This window comes from Harmonia axyridis, chromosome 3, assembly GCF_914767665.1.
Source record: "Harmonia axyridis chromosome 3, icHarAxyr1.1, whole genome shotgun sequence".
NCBI classification, from domain to species: Eukaryota; Metazoa; Arthropoda; class Insecta; order Coleoptera; family Coccinellidae; genus Harmonia; species Harmonia axyridis.
Genome location: NC_059503.1, coordinates 40,577,554 through 40,595,658, shown reverse-complemented (window position 1 = coordinate 40,595,658; position 18,105 = coordinate 40,577,554). Strand labels below are relative to the sequence as shown.

At 35.2% G+C, this 18,105-nt stretch overlaps 1 protein-coding gene and 1 long non-coding RNA gene across 2 annotated transcripts; one reads left to right on the top strand and one right to left on the bottom strand.

Annotated features, from left to right (window-relative positions):
* Positions 1–1,136: 1,136 nt before the first annotated feature.
* LOC123676303 lies at positions 1,137–3,596 on the bottom strand. The gene is made up of 3 exons (XR_006746909.1): positions 3,014–3,596; positions 2,164–2,305; positions 1,137–1,389 (listed from the first exon to the last, which is right to left on the bottom strand). It is a non-coding gene; the product is annotated as an uncharacterized LOC123676303 (long non-coding RNA).
* Positions 3,597–10,638: 7,042 nt separating this feature from the next.
* LOC123675310 (craniofacial development protein 2-like) lies at positions 10,639–11,881 on the top strand. The gene is made up of 2 exons (XM_045610659.1): positions 10,639–11,274; positions 11,414–11,881. The coding sequence occupies exons 1-2, from the start codon at positions 10,639–10,641 to the stop codon at positions 11,879–11,881; spliced, it is 1,104 nt and encodes a 367-aa protein (XP_045466615.1).
* Positions 11,882–18,105: the final 6,224 nt, after the last annotated feature.

Here is an 18,105-nt window from a genome sequence, read left to right as displayed (position 1 = left end):
GTTGACTGTATTGAGGAAGATGTTCATAAAAAAAACATTTTATTCAGAACCAACAACACCCAGTGAGATAGAGAAAGCAAATTATTGAATTGAAGCCAAGCCACGGAAAGCACCGGGGCATGATGGGCTGAAGGCGGAGACACTGGAAAAAATAAAAAGGGAAATCTTCCATCCCTTGATATACTTGGTGAACCATTGTTTCGAAACTGGATGTTTTCCAAACATGCTAAAATTAGCAGTCGTTAAACCACTATATAAAAAAAGGGATAAGTTCCAAGTCAGCAATTATCGACCAATTTCATTCATATCGAACCTAGCCAAAATTATAGAAAAGATTCTCAAGGTCAGAATTGTGAAATTCCTGGATAAATATAAAATTATATCGAAACTACAGTTTGGATTCAGGCAGGGCAGATCAACTGAGGAAGTTATAGGAGAATTGACGAAGAATATATATAAATTTCTTGATGAAGCAGTGCCATCTTTATGTGTATTTCTTGACCTATTCAAAGCATTTATACTGTTCGTCATGAAAGATTGCTGAGAATGGGAAAGCTCAAAAATTATGGATTTAGGGGAAGATACATCAACTTCTAGGGAGTTACCTGAAAAATCGTAAGAATCTAACAAAAATAAATGGAATTAGAAGTCATGAAGAAATAGTTTCTTACGGAGTACCTCAGGGCACAGTTCTTGAGCCTGTTTTATTTATGTCATATATGAATAGCCTCTTCCATCAAAAAAATAAAGGAAACATCATTAGCTTTGCGGACGATACTGTTGTCCAGTACCACGCTGAGTTCTGGGATGCCTTGAAGGAAAAGGTAGAAATAGAATTTGTTGACATCAAAGGATGGTTTGATTATGATGGACTCACCATAGAGAAATGAAGGAAAGAGTAACAACTCAGTGGTAAAATAAATATCTAAGCATGATTGTGGCGCCCTTATGAGCAGTGTTTTGAACTAACGATGCTGATTCTGCGCATTAGGCGCCTTAAATCATAATTCCGAACAATTTCACGATTTGAATGAAAACTTGAACTGAAAATTGCAATATCAATTACAGTTTTTTCAATATTTCAGTGAGGTTTTGCATTCAACTCAATTTTTACCTAAGTAATAATACTCAACGAATTTTGAAATACTTTTTATTGCACATAATTATACAAATTGATATTTGTCAACAGAAATAAATGAAATAATTGAATCAAATTAGATATATCGTATTGTACCACTTAACTATGAAAGAAGGAAAGATTTCATTTGGAGATTGACACTAAAAAAATTATTTTTGTGATTACCGACAAAAATCCAGGAAATCGAAGGATTGATTTAGAATTGGAATGTTCAATTCTTTGGCAGAACTCCAACGTAAGCCGTTTGAAACCTGGAACAAAGTGAAAAATTAATAGTGATCCTGAAGAGATTTTTATTGGAAGTATGTAAGGTGATATCAATAGAACAATATGATGTGAAAATATAGCTCTGTTTTCTTCAAGCTATACAACTACCACCCTCTTTGACATTTACTTATATAAAAAAATTTATAAATGTTAAATGACTCTTTTCCTTGGTATTAACTTGATTTAAAATGCCTGATCCTTTCTGCACAAAAGGGGAAACAGTCAGAGTACTCGGATTGTTATTTCCGATATCTGAACTTGAATCTGTTAAACTAGTACTCGGCACACAATTAATTAAATTATTCTTATCTGAAAGCAGTGCATAATTTGGAAAATCTGGCAGGGCTGAAGGTGAAAGTCTTGTTTTGGGTGTATTGAAAAAATTGTCCTCAATGATATGGTGCTCACATATTCTACTGTTCATATTAATATTTGCTGGAATGAACAGCTGAATGAAATGACGATCAATTAAGACAAAAGGTGCTTCATATTTATACTTATCATACATACGAAAAAACTAGAAGATAAACTTGATCCTGCAAGAAACTAAAAATCAAGACAGAACTGAAATGAAACACAAAAGAGAGGTTGGATATTACGCCTAAAACGTTTCATCATTTTCAGTAGATAAGGATGAAAAATATGTTTTTGTGTGAAATAGCGATACATTAGTTCCAAACCCTCGGGTCGCTAGCATATACATTTCAAACGAATCTACGCAGTCGTCAGTCTTCTCCTTATTTGTCTATGGGACTCACTTTAAACCTCGACAAAACAAAATATATGCCATTCTCCTCATATAGCTCTAGACTTCCCTCACTGAAGAATATAATTGTGAATGATGTAGAAATCCCTGAAACACATACGATGAGATACCTTGGCATAGAAATAGATGGACACCTGAAATGGAAGAATTATGTGAATAACCTAGTAAAGAAACTCCGGGGGTTTCTATATCAGTTTAAAATAATGGCTAGATATGTGACGAGTACGAAACACCTTAAGATGATATATTATGCTTTGGTGGAGTCGCAGATAAATTACGGGATCATAGGATGGGATGGTATTTATAGCAGTCACCTGCAGAAACTTGAAGTGGTGCAAAAATGGATTTTGAAAATTATATTCAGGAAGAAACTTACTTTTCCGCCTTAGCAGATATATACCTTGTCGGGTGTGTTCGATCCTAGACGATTGTATACTCAAAAGATTCTACATCGTGTGTTTATGAAGAAAATTAAAATTAAATTGCCGGAACATGAACACAATACGCGAAATAGGGAAAGAAATTATAGGACAGACAGATGTCAGAAGAGAATAGGACAAAGAAGTTTCATGTACCTGCCGCCAAGGTTATATAAACATTTACTTGATGATTTGAGAATTATTGACAAAACAAGGACCTTCAAAATAAAACTTGAAATGTGGATCACTGAAAACAAGGACTTGGTAAAGACAATAATAAATTAGTTACGAAAAAAGATTAAACAAATATCTAATAAAGATTAATCAAGTTAATCAATTGATTAATTAGTTAAAAAAAAATGTATGTAAAAAAAAGAAACTCACCTAAGAAGAAAATAAAAATAGAAAAATTTTAAAACTCACCGATTGGGACTAAAAGCACGATGACGACACTATTTTCACTATTCAAGGATCTATTACTATTAAAGCAAAAACTTGAAACGACAGATTGAAAACGGTTACACATGTTGGCATCAGGATTCTGATTATAGCAGACTGCACAAGAAAAACAAATATTTGATTGTATGTAAATAATTGCTCATTTATATCAGAATCAGTCTTGAGTTCAAATAAATGTAGGTACCACGTACAGGTAATTTTTTAGCAATGAATTATCACCTCTGTGGTAATCATGTTTATAAATGTTACTGTATTGAATCATGAATAAACTTTATTATTATTATATTATTCCCCGACTTTTGCCTATACGCGTAGGATTTCTCCTCTAAGAGGAATTAACATTCGCTCAATCCCAGATATTTAAAATATCAGAAGGGTAGAGCTCGGTCGTGTCCGGTCCTTGTGGTCCCCCTGGTTCTCGTCGAACTTCTGGTCCTCTTACACGTGATCCTTGGACCTGTCCTTCGCTTCCTTGGAATTTTCTCACCGTCCTTGTAGTACATAAAAGAACAGCTCTTTGCATTATATTACATATATACTCACTAAGTCCCAGCTGCTTGATATTCCTCTTGAGTTTTTTGGGCATTATTTCAGTTGTTGAGATGATAATTGGAATAGTTTTCGTTGATATCATTCGGCATTCCTCACTAACGCTTTATCTGAAATTCGAGGTTCCTATATCTTGAAATTTATTCGACCTCCTTTTGACGCAGGTTGTTGTTATTTGGTATTGCTACGTCGACGAGTAATGCCGTCTTTTGATATTTATCGTCTAGTAATATATCTGGTCTATTATGAGGGACTGTTTTATCAGTCAAAACTGTACGATCCCAGTACAGTACAATCTTATATAGCCTCCTTTGTGAACCGCTCTCTGATACAAACTTTTGCAAGTACATACATTATTTTTAATCTGATTATTCAAAACGGCATTCCTGATAAAATGATAACATATATTACTAAATAGTACCATAGTATAAGGAATGGATAGAAAGAGAGTGTAGTGCTTTATTCGATTTTGTTGAAGTTGAGTGCCATCTATAGTATCATGTTGTAGGTACTCAAATCACACTCAAGTTGTACTCAATAAAAATGGCCCTCTGAAAAAATCGGTGTTATTTTGAAGAACTAAAATATTTGAAATAGCATGGTCGGAAGTCAAATCAAGTTCAACAAGTCGTGGAACAAGGTAGGAAATTTTTCTTTTGAGACGAGGCTCGGAAAAATTAATGAGCTGCTTGTTCTGCAATTCCATTTGACTTTATTTAGTTATTCACTGTTTTGTATATTTTCTGAATTCTATTCACTTGAGAATTTTTTTACTGAGATCTGTTTTTCTCTTGTTTGTTTCAATCAAAATTGTAGATGAATATTTCGATCACCGATTCTTATTTGTGATGATTTATTTTCTGTAGACTTAGTGTGTTGATTTTCGCTTGTTATTTGTTTCTGGCAAACGGGCGAAGTTAATTTGTGTGAATTTGTCAATAGATATAAGGTACACCATTTTGATTTTTCAGGGTAAGAAAATGTCCTATATAACAATTTTATGTTGAAATAAACTACTATATTTTTTATGCTTTCGAAATATGCGTAGTTTCAAATGAAGCAAAAATGACTTTTCACAGAACTCATTTTATTTCTTAATGCGCTCGTTGAAATCGTTGCTCAATTATGCATTATATGGTCTATTTACAACTGAAAACAAGTTCAGAGATTCGGTTACGGAAAGTGGAATTCTATCAATGGTTCGAAAAGTTAACGATAGTTTCGAGGAATCGACACTCGAACAAATTAAATTCCGTTTCATTTGGATATTTCTGGAATGAATTGGAAGATTAATGGATACAGTTCTTCAAAATGACTGGCTAGAATCATTTAATAATTGCTTTAAGGCTTTGTTAGGTTTACAAATCAAACGAATTACTCTCAATATACCACCTATTTGAGAGCAACGATGCTTCAACATTTAGGACCACGAATCTGACGCAAAAAACGTTCCGAAATTTCATTTTAAAGACGTGAATTTTCAGAAGATTGCCCAGGACTCCAAGGAAATATAAATTTAAATTGTGTTAGATTTCAATCAAAAGTGCCTTACTTTTATCTGCCAAAAATAGACATGAAAATTTTAATCGATTCAGAAGGTACTTACTCCGTCATCAAATCAAAACCTGCCTTTGAAATATTTTCACAATTTTTATACTAAGAATTCAGCGTTTCGGGCTGAGGAAATATGATTGAATATTTGGGATTTTTTTTTTCTATGAATTGTGCCCATTTTCTGACAATTTGTATGTTACGAATTTTGAGCCTATTCACTTTTCAAGATATTTCGAGTTTTTCCCGTCACAGCGTCAAATTGATGACCCATATATGGGAATTTCTTTTTTTCGATTATTTTTCTCACATGTCCAAATCTGACATTTTGGAGGTTCAACTAATTTTCGCAATGCGTTATTCCAGCCAATCATTCGGGATTAAACTGATGAATTTTGCTAATTTTGCGCCAATTTCTGCCATATATATTATGAATTTTGTGGCCATTCACTTATAGTGATAATGATAATAACATATATTCATCATCAAAGTTTACATATACATAAACATACATATGAGGGACTAATGACATGAATATTCAAAAAAAATAGAGAAAACCAAGTGAAATGGTTTTCTGTTAGTAAAATCACAAATATTACAAAATTTTACATTAGCCTTAATGTGTAGGTAAGTAGATGCAGAGTATCATTCCATTTCGAGTTTTCCCTCATTTGACGCTGTGACTCATATATGGAAATTCAGAGAATTTCTTCTTTAAATGAATTGTGCTCATTGTGTGCCAATTTGTACCGTATGCTATGGATTTTGTGCCATTAATGTTTTCGAGATATTTGAAGATATTCCAGTGAGATGAAATATAGCAGAATTCATCGACGATCATTGTACGATATAATTAGGTTTTGGATAAAAGTACATTTGATTAACTACATATGCTAATGCATATTCGAGACTTTTTTGGAATTAGAGAGCATATTTAGTAATTTCTGTTCTATCTGCATATTTCCAAGAAAAATTTGTTTTCAAACGAACGTGGACGAATTGAATAAAACCGGACTTCGAGAATATATTTGGTGAATCCCAGAGAGCTTTTATGATTTTTTATGAGCTAATACCTAACCAAACTCTATGGAATGGAGAGTTCGGAGAAAATATTTATAATTTTAATCTTCCAAAAAAAACTGTTGCTGAATAACCAATAGAAGTGTTTCTCTGAAAATTAAAGTTTATTTTATCATAGAAAATATAATGTAATAACACAATTTAATGAATTATAAAATATACCTGAAAATTAAGGAAACAACATTCAACGTTAATTATTCAATCAACATGCAAATTTTTTCTTCAAATTTAAATTTCAGTTCCTTATATTTCTTTATAATTTGATCACATATAACCAACAGTCTCCTTACATATTTATCCCGATCGCTAACATCAACAACATCTGGTAAGATAGATATTTAACCAAAATTCGTTTTGAATAAAAAGTTTGTTTGTTTGATTTTGAAGAGCAAACATCACAGTGTTAAAAACATCCAATGAAAAAAGAATCAGTTAGTGCAGTTTTGAACCAATTCGTCGAACACTTTGGCGATTCTACAACTGATGGCAGACGGTAGTGTGCTGTTTTGAAAATACTGTGGAGTGGGTGTAACAGCAGCAACGCAATATTTGCAAACCAATAAGCACCAAAAAAATACGAACCGAAACTTAGGAAGTCAGCAGCCGATTAATAGTAGAGCTACAGAGCCATTATACAATGCCACAATACAAAGGCTGCGAGAAAAAGCTAAAGATAAAATATTAATCATTAAATTGAACAACAGATGTAGGACAAAGATGCGTAGTAAATTATGTTTTTGAAATTTAAGGAGTTAAAGAAGAAATATATGAATCAAAACTATTTACAATAAAAATGTCAACAATTACCATATTTTTAATGATGCTCCAAATATTTTATTTCGATTCTCATTGAGCCTAATAAAACATATTTGTTTTTCCGAGAATATTTAAAAATTGTAAACCAAAGGACTTTCTGGAAAAAACGGCATATGAATTATTGAAAATGTTTTTTATAGGTCGAGTTGATTAAATAATAGTAGTTTTGCAAAAACTATCTTCAGTTTAATTAATCTTCAGTTATAATTAATAATAATAATAATAAATAATATTATTTTCTCCGACCGCTGAAGGTGCTGCGCAGGATCCCCAACCAGCACTCACCCAAGCAGGTCTACCAAGAAGACGCATGAAATGGACGAGTTCGATAAATGAAACTATCATGCGCATATATTATGAAGTGACTAATATGGAAGAGGATAAAATAGGCTACCGGCAAAAATTATTTGCAGAATTTCACAGAAACTATCCCGAACTGAAGAAAACTACGATTGTGCTGAAAACCAACACAACATCAATGCACAAATGAACACTGAGGAACAAAACAACGCAGATGTGATAATGGATCGTCACCGGCAACATACAACATATGATCCAAACAATGAAAATGCTCAACAAATTTTAGACACACTGAAACAAAAACTTAGTGTGTACTCCGAAAGACTCAGAAGATACAATGAGAGCTATAGAAGAAAACAGGATAATTTGATTTTTGAAAACTCCGAAAGAAAATTCTATAGAATGTTAAACAATAATATGTCAGCAACACCAGGAAGTTATCCAACCGTCGAAGATATTGAGAATTTTTGGACAGATCAACTGGCTACACCAACCTCCTACAACTCCCAGGCTGATTGGATAAGAAGTGAAGAGAAATCCTGTGAGACAATAGAACACATGCCGCATAACGCAGTTTCTATAGAAGAATTCCATGAAATATTGAAAAACACACACAATTGGAAATCACCCGGCCCGGATGGAATCCACAACTTTTGGTTGAAGAAATTTTGGTGTATACACGGCAGGCTAGTTGAAACCATAAATGGTGTTATAAGGAATCCAACGGAAATGCCCAAATTTTTAACAACAGGGACCACCTATATATATACCTCTTACCGAAGAATCTGCAAAATAGAGCGGATCCATCAAAATACAGACCAATTACATGTCTACCAACAATATATAAAATCATCACATCATTTATAGCATTTCATATCTACAAACATTGCGAGACAAATAACATAATGACAGTACAGCAGAAAGGATGTTCCAAGAATGCACTAGGATCGAAGGAACTGCTGATAATAGATTCCATCATATGTAACCAAGCCTTCAAAAAACACAGAAATCTTTATATGACATATTTTGACTATAAGAAGGCCTTCGACTCTATTCCACATGGGTGGCTGACAAAAAATTTGAAAATAAACAAGATCGATCCAATTACAATAAACTTTCTGAAGTATGCAATGTGCAACTGGAGAACGAATATCGAACTCTCTACGGCGAACATAACTACTAAAGAGATTCCAATAAAAAGGGGAATTTTCCAAGGAGATTCATTAAGTCCCTTATGGTTCTGCTTGGCGCTGAACCCCCTTTCTAAACAACTGAATGCTACTGAAAAAGGTTTCAATGTCAAAGGAAATAGAAATACCATTGCACTCAATCATTTGCTATACAAGGATGACCTAAAACTTATAACAGGCAACAAAAACCACTTGCAAATTATGGTCAAACTGGTGGAAAATTTTTCGAAAGACGTGGGGATGAAATTCGGATTGGACAAGTGTCGTACTATTAGCGTAGTGCGTGGAAAAATCCAAGATGAGCCGATAGCTCTCTCCAATGGACAGGAGATAGAAGCAATGAAATCGGACGATCTTTATAAATACCTAGGAATGAAACAAAACCGACGAATAAACCATCAAAGAATGAAGGAAGACTTAACAACTGAGTTCATTAGGAGAATCAACAAAATTTTAAAAACAAACCTCAACAGCAAGAACATGACGAGAGCCATCAACACATATGCATGTTCAATTCTTACATACTCTTTCGGTATCATTCCATGGAGCAAAACAGATATGGAAAACCTGCAACGCAAAATGAGAACCTTGATGACGAAAGCACACAAGCACCATCCGAAAAGTAGCATTGAGAGGACGACACTGCCGAGGAATAAAGGAGGCAGAGGTCTGCTAGACATCATGGAACTTGCCCATGGTCAAATTGAATGCCTACGCTACGAACATACTTCAAAGACAAATCAGGCACGTCAGAGATCTACAAAGTACTGTGTGAAGCAGACGAATCAACACCTTTACAACTGCACAAGGAGCAATTGTCATACAACCACCAGACAATCCAAGAAAAACTGCAAAGATGGAGAGAAAAGCCCCTACATGGACGACATTTCAACGAGGTGAACCAGGATCATGTCGACATTGAAGCGTCGAACTATTGGCTCACATTAGGTGCGATGTATCCAGAAACGGAAGGATTTCTTTTAGCCATCCAAGATCAAGTGATCTCAACAAGAAATTACTGCAAGTATATCATAAAGGATCGAACTATTACTGACGATCGATGCCGTTATGGGTGTCCAACGAATGAGACAATCCAACATATCCCGGGAGGATGTCAAATGTTTGCAGGAAATCAATATAAAGAGAGACACGATGCAGTAGGAAAGATACTACTCCAAGAAATGGCAACTAAATTAACACTAATTCATTCTGAAAAAGTGCCATACTACAAATACCGACCGGAAACCGTCCTGGAAAACGAACGCTATAAACTGTACTGGGATCGTACAGTTTTGACTGATATTGCTAGTTGATAAACATCAAAAGGCAGCAATACTCATCGACGTAGCAATACCCAATAACAACAGCATGCGTCAAAAAGAGGTCGAAAAAATTTCAAAATATAGGGACCTCGAATTTCAGATAAAGCGCCAGTGGGGAATGATATCAACGAGAACTATTCCAATTATTATCTCAACAACAGGAATAGTACCCAAAAATCTCAAGAGAAATATCAAGCAACTAGGATTTAGTGAGTACCTATATATGTAATATAATGCAAAAAGCTGTTCTTTTAGGTACTTCGAGGACGGTGAGAAAATTCCTAGGAAGCGAAGGACAGGTCCAAGGATCGCGTGTAAGAGGACCAGAAGTTCGACGAGAACCAGAGGGACCACAAGGACCGGACACGACCGAGCTCAGCCCTTCTGATATTTTAAATATCTGGGATTGAGTGAATGTTCCTCTTAGCGAGGAGTGAGAAGCCGACGGCGAGGAGAAATCCTATGCGTATAGGCAAAAGTCGGGGGATAAATAATAAACTCCGCCTGCGTTCACTGCTGGGTGGAATGAGTAGCCTAGCACTGTTCGTTGCCGGTCCCAAGCCCGGATGAAGGAGGAGGGTTTATGGAAGAGGTTAGCATCCTTTCCATTGTAAAAACGATAATTGCTCATAGAACTGTAAATCAAGCCTCGGAACATGGACGGAACTTACGGAAAAATGACCCGGCACGAAGCAGGATAAAACGATTATGGAGATCACAGAAATTGCAAATTGGTTCATGGAATATAACATCATGGAATAATAGAGACCAGGAAGTGATTATGGAACTTGACAAACACAAAATTGACATATTATGTGCATTGTCGGAAACTAAGAAAAAAGGCAAGGGAAACACGGACTACCAGAACTACATACTGTTCTACAGTGGAGCGGAAAAAGATCAGAGAGCGAAGGCCGGAGTGGGAATATTGGTACATAGGAAATTCAAGGATAACATTGTGGACGCCCGATATCTAAACAGTCACATAATGTATGTCACCTTAAAACTTGGAATAGAAGTGTTATACATGATCAGTGTCTATTGTCCAGATATAAACAAGCCTAAGGCAGAGAGAAGCTGTTTCTTTGAGGAACTACAGGAAGTGTTAGATAGCTTACCAAAAAAATCGAAAGTCTTCATTATAGGTGATCTGAACTCCAGAATAGGAAATACGATTATCCCTGGCGTTATGCAAAGATTCAACGAAGACGTTCTAAATGATAACGGAGAGATGCTGATAACAACATGTGCAGAAAACGAACTTCGCATCAATAATACATTCTTCCAACCCAAGCAGAGCCAAAAATTCACCTTTGACAATACAAGGAACCAAAACTCTTCCATTGATTTCATAATCTCTAATCGAGAGGTTCATCCGAGCCAAATCTTTGATATACGAACACTGACATCAGCTAATGTAGGAACGGAGCATGGTTTAGTACTGTGTAAATATCGCTGCAAGGCCAATTAACTGAAGAAAAACCCACCGTTTGCATGGAAAAATGTAATATAGAGGCATTCAGGAATGAATCTACGAAGAAACTTTATGGAAACAGACTGAAGGCAAGCTGATAGCAGAACCTGTAGAGGATGAAGAGAACGTAGATAAAGTCTGGGACGAAATCAGGACTAGTATAATCGAAAGCGCAAAGGAAGCAATTGGAGTTCGGAGAGTTAACCTAAACGGAAGAAAGCAGACTAAACCATGGTTTACGAATGACATCAAGATCCTGGCGAAGCAAAAGAAAAAAGCATTTCTTCGTTATATAAACGCAAAGACAAGAGAAGCATATGATGAGTACAAGCTGGTCAGGAACAGAGTAAATGGTAGCATAAAAGATCTAAAGAAAGAATACTGGGAACATTTTTCAAGTGAAATGGAAAACGACCTATATGGAGGGCAGAAGAAGATCTGGAAAGTATTGAGGAAATGCAAACGAGATATTAATGGGGACATTCAGGTGAACAATATCAGGCCGGAACAATGGAAAGAGTTTATAGCAGGTCTTTCAAAAAAAGAGTGACACACAGACAGAAGAAATTCATGAGCAACATGTAGAAACACTGAACGAAGAAGAGATAACACGAGACACAGTTCACAGGACATTGATGAAAATCAAAAACAGGAAAGCACCTGGTCCCGATGAAATCACCAATGAAATGCTCAAATATGGTGGTATCGAATTGGAGGAAGCTTTATCAGTGCTATTCCGAAAAATAATATCAGACCGAAAAGTTCCGGAAGAGTGGAAACGAAGTACGACAATACCTGTCTACAAGAAAGGGAACAAGAACAACCCCGCGGATTATCGACCTATAACCTTATTAAACAGCGTGAGTAAACTTTTCACGAAAATACTGACTGTACGGATAACAACCAAGATAACCATCAGCGAAGAACAGCAAGGATTCAGAAACAATAGATCAACGACTGATGCAATCTTCATATTGAGACAAATAATAGAAAAATCGGTGGAATTCGGGAAGCCACTATATCTCTGCTTGGTGGACTTGAAAAACGCATTTGATAGAGTTCAGCTGTCGGACGTTTTGAAAATTCTTTATGAGAATGGGATAGACTCCAGATACATAAAAGTGATCGAACAGCTGAACACTGACAACAAAACACGTATAAAAACGCAGCATGGATTGTCTGAGGAGGTGCCGATACTATCAGGAATCCGACAAGGTGATAGTCTTAGCCCGACCGTCTTCAATCTTATTATGGATAAAATAATCGGAAGCGTCAACGAGATCAATGGGGGATATAGGATGGGAGACAGGACAGTAAATATTTCATGTTACGCAGACGATGCCATACTAATGGCAGAAAACGAAGACGATCTACAGCGACAACTGTACCGATTCCAGATAATGGCAGAAAAGTTTAATATGATGATTTCAGCCGGGAAAATGGAATCGATGGTTATCTCAAAGGAACCTATCCGATGTAAACTGGCTGTCCATGATAAACCCATCAGACAAACTTTGCACTGCAAATACTTAGGGTTTTAAATATCCAGTCACAGGAATGTTTACCAGGAAGTAAGAGCACAAGCAAATAAGGCTTCAAGAATATCGGAATGTCTGAGAGACATGATATGGAGGAACGAGCATATGACAGCAGAAAGCAAAGTCCGCATTTATAAGACAGTGGTAAGACCAATTTTAACGTATGCAGCTGAGATCCGAGCCGAAACAGCAAGAACAAAGTCGCTACTTAGATCTACAGAAATGAGAATCCTGCGCACAATTAAGGGAGTAACATTACGAGACCAAATAAGGAGCAGCGTCATACGGGATGAGTTGAAGGTTCAGGATGTTGTTCGATTTGTACGATCAAGACGCCGAAACTGGAGGGACCACGTAGACAGAATGGGAATTGATCTATTGGCAAAGTGGGCAAAGAACGAAAGACCCAACACTCGACGCCCTCCTGGCCGACCACCAAAAAGATGGCATGAGAGCTGGACATCTACGTCACAGGAGGCTGGATAAACAGAAAATAACAAGACAATAGTCTTAAGAAAAAGTGGAAGAAGAAGAATAATAATAATAATAACTACTTTATTTCCCAAATTATCACATCAACATGACAAAATTACGAAAATGGTCAAATTACAAAAATAACCCCTATATTAAAGCATATTGAAAAATCAAATAAACTGATACAAGAGGCATAACTAAATATCCACAAATTTCAAAAAATAAATTCATAAAAAATGCAACGAATAACAAAGTTTATCTATTACAAAAATCAAAATATTCTTCCATATTGTGAGGCTCACAATCAAGTATTAACTTATATACTAGCTTTTTAAATTCTTTATGTACACTTATTAGGTGCAAAGCTTTAGGTAAAGCATCGAACAACTTCAATGCAGCATACTCTGGATGTTTTTCAGTTAGTGATAGTGAATGTTTACGGTAAAAATATGGTTCTAGTCGTCTAGAGTTATTTGTATTCTTGTAGGAACTATAAAGATGTTGGTTTTCATGAAGAAACAAAAGTAATCTAAATATATACAGACCATAAATAGTCAGAATATTATTTTTCTTGAATATGCCTCTACAAGATTCCCTATATGCTAATCCAAACATATTTCTCAATATTCTTTTTTGCACAACGAATATTGATCTCAGGTTAGTGCTTTCCCAGCAAATAATACCGTACGACATTATTGATTGTGCATTTGCATAATATATAATTTTGAGAATATTTTCACCTACTTGTTTTTTCACAACTTTCAAACTGTAATCGACCGAGCAGAGTCTCTTCAGGACATGTTCTGTGTGTTCCTCCCATTTAAGCTGTGCATCCAACAATACACCCAAGAATATGCTACAACTGTTAAATTTTAATTCAACATCATTATAATATAAGGCTTGGGTGGAGAAATCCCGAGATCTAGGAGAAAACATTATGCATTCGGTCTTCTTAACGTTCAATGCTAGTTTATTGTGTGCAAACCATTAACTCACACAATTCAGAATCTCTTTGGTTGATTCGATTGACGACGGTATATTGACATTATTTATCAAAATATTTGTATCATCCGCATACATAACGAGAAGAGTTCGTGTAAAATCAAATAATCCAGCGAAATCATTTATGTGAACAACGAACAAAAGGGGTCCAAGAATACTGCCCTGAGGCACTCCCATCAGCAACTGTCTCTCACCAGATACATATGTAGCGCCATCAATATTCAAAGCTGTTTTCTGCCTCCTACCACTCAAATAACTCCTTATCAGTTCAAGTTGATTATTCCTTATACCGCATTGTTCCATTTTACCTAGCAAAGTGGTGTGATCCACACAGTCAAAGGCTTTAGATAGATCGAGAAATAGACCTACCGGCACCTCCCCTGACTCCAAAGACCAGATTATTGCTCTTGTTAGATCATATAGAGCTGTTTCAGTACCCTTGTTTCTGATGAAACCATGTTGACAATCATTTAGAATCTTGAACTTTCTGAAAAAATTCAACAATCGATTTTTTTTTCTTTTTTTTTATAAGAGTTTATATATCAGCAATCAGAATACATTCTATGAGCTAATTTTAAGAAAATAAAATAAAACATGTCGTGAAGATATTCTCCCCATTAGGAGAATCTCTTAGTAGTCCATCAGGTCAGTTGGCCATTTCCTTTGCAGTCTTCTTGTTTCGTTGACTTGTGTTAAAGGTTGTAAAAGGATATTTGTGTGTACTTCCAGTTTAGACTGATATTTACTACTTCTTGTTTTTATGACATCCTGAACACAGGGTATTTTCAGATCTTCATGAAGTGTTTGATTAGTAACATACTATGGTGCGTTGGCTATCATACGCAGTATCTTAGACTGGAACCTTTGGAGCTATTTGACTTACTCGCGCATCCCCAAATTTCAATTCCGTACGTCCAAATTGGAGTTATAATTGTTTTGTATAAAAGAATTTTATTTTCTAGAGACAGTTTTGACTTTCTCCCCATAAGCTAATAGATTTCCTTGATTTTGAGTTCAACTTGTTTCCTTTTCTTTTTGATGTGCTCTTTCCAAGTAAGTCTGATATCTAAGTGGAAACCTAGATACTTGGCCGTTTCTGCTTCTGGTATTGCTTTACCATTCAGGTGAATTGGTGGGCATCCTTCTTTCCTCAAAGTGAAGTCTACCTTTTTTGATTTTATTTCATTCATTTTAATTTTCCATTTGCTGGCCCAAAATTCTACCATATTAAGATGTTCTTGTACAAGTTTTGTTGCTGTTGTGGGATCTTCATGGCATGCCATTATGGTTGTATCGTCTGCAAAAGTTCCAGTTGTTGTGTTGTTAGTTGTTGGCAGATCAGAAGTGTACAGAAGATAGAGGATTGGACCCAATACACTTCCCTGAGGAACCCCGGATTTAATTGGGTAATTTTGAGATGTTTCCTCGCCTATTTTTGTCCTGAATTCTCGATCCGTAAGATATGATTTCAAAATGCTGAATTACTTTAGAGAAAAAGTAGTTTTGATTTTATACAGTAACCCAGCATGCCAGACTTTGTCAAAAGCTTGACTTACATCTAAAAATACTGAGGTGCAGTATTGTTTATCTTCGAACGCTTGATTGATGACTCTGGTTATTCTGTAAGTTTGTTCAACCGTTGAATGTCCTTGCCTGAATCCAAATTGGTGAGAAACAATCGATTTGAAAGAATTTTCGCAAAAGAAGACAAAGAACTGATAGGTCTGTAATTTTCTAAACTATCATTATCACCGCTTTTATACAGGGGAGATATTACTGCTATCTTGAGAGAATCAGGAAAAATACCTTTTTTAAAAGCACAATTCATTATATGACAGATGTGTGGGGCTTTTATAGGCAAGGGAAATATCATCATAGCCTCTCGCATTAATATTCTTTAATGAGTTGACACCAACTACCAGTTCAGCTTCATCAACATAAAACATATATGTATATTGAGTTTGGGAATGAAAATTTAGGTATAGAGTAATCTCCCAGCTGAGGAAGAGTTTAACAGATATTTGGAGCAATATCAGTGAAGTTTTCAACTAATTCACCAGGATTCCCTATCATATTCTTCGCATCAAGTATTTTTTTTTGTTATTAGTAATTGGGTTAACAACGTCCCATACTGATTTCGATTTATTCTTAGAATTTTTAATGAAATCACAATAGAATTTTTTTTTTTCATTAATGATAGCTCAGTGTCATATCGTTTTTTGATAATACTATACTGCATCTTGAGTTCTGGTCTGAACTTATAAAGAATGAAAAGTTTATCCAATAAATCTTTTGAATATTTAACTTCTTTAGTCATTTTTATAGTATTTTTCTTTGTTTATTAACTTTAATCTTGTGTTGGGGGGAAAAAAAAAGCTATTTTTATAAAGAGTGAAAAAAAATTCCCATTTCTGATTGACCTGCTCTGATTCTATCGAATATAGCTCATCCCAGACAATATCTTGCAAATCAGATAGAAAGTTACTCATAGATCTATCATTAATATGCCTAGTAAAAATTGTCTCAGTATAATTTTTTTGTTAAATTTGAATTTTATGGCCGAATGATCAGATATGTGAGCTTCAAGAACTCTAGATGGACCATTAATATTAGTTAAAATATTATCAAGACAAGTCATAGAAGCAGATCGTGTCGGTTCATTGATTGTTATCTTGATATTGAAAGAAGCGTATAGCAGTCTAAATTCACGTGCAAACTTGTTATTATACAAAAGATTTATATTGAAATCACCTACAATAATAACTTTCATTGATTCAAGTAAACTTTGTTCCAGTATGTAAGTTAATTTCTCAAAAAAAATATCTATATCCCCATGAGTTGGAGAGTTTGGCCTATATACAGGGTGGCCACTTTTTCAATGGGATTGTATTGGTAACTTTTAAACCATAAGAGTTAGAAGGTCGGTCAAATGGATATATCTCGAGATATAAGCTTTTGAATTTATTGGGTTGAAGTGATTACAATCGTTATGTTTTCTTGTTAAGATAATTTTGACTAACATCTTAACAGCAGTTTTTGATAAATTGCATTCACTACAGATACGACCCAAAGAAATTTGGATAAGGGTCAAAATCACCTGAAAATCAACTTTGAATGGCATTGTATGATATATCGTTGAATTCAGCGTTAAAAGTTATTTCGAAAAGTGTCATTAAATATACAGGTCCGTATTGAAAAAAATGAGGTTGAGGGTGGCCCAGTGAGCACGAAACGTTGGATACGAAATCTGATTACGTCAAATTGAGAACAATTTACTGTCGAATAAAAAATTCCTTTAACATTTTTTGATAATATTTGAGATAAAGTGGGAAAAAAAGAAAAATCAAAATGACAGAATTTACTTTTCTTATTATATCTCAATAACCGGCCCTGATAATCTCGATTTGTTTGAACTGCTTGATAATGCTTCTATGCATGCAACTTATTCTCCATTTGACCGACCTTCTAACTCTTATGGTTTAAAAGTTACCAATACAATCCCATTGAAAAAGTGGCCACCCTGTATACAGACAATTATAATTTTATTATTTTGAAAATTTATTTGTACTGCCGAACACTCGAAGACGTTTGCCACAATAAGTGATTTAAATCTACCTTTTTCCTTTGCCTCAACATTGAAGCGACAATAAATGGCGGTACCTCCATGCCGCCCCGAATCACGACAGAAACTTGACACCAGGTTGAAACCACCGAGCTTGTAATATTCAAGCCCCCCTTGGCCCCTTCACTTCTCCAATGT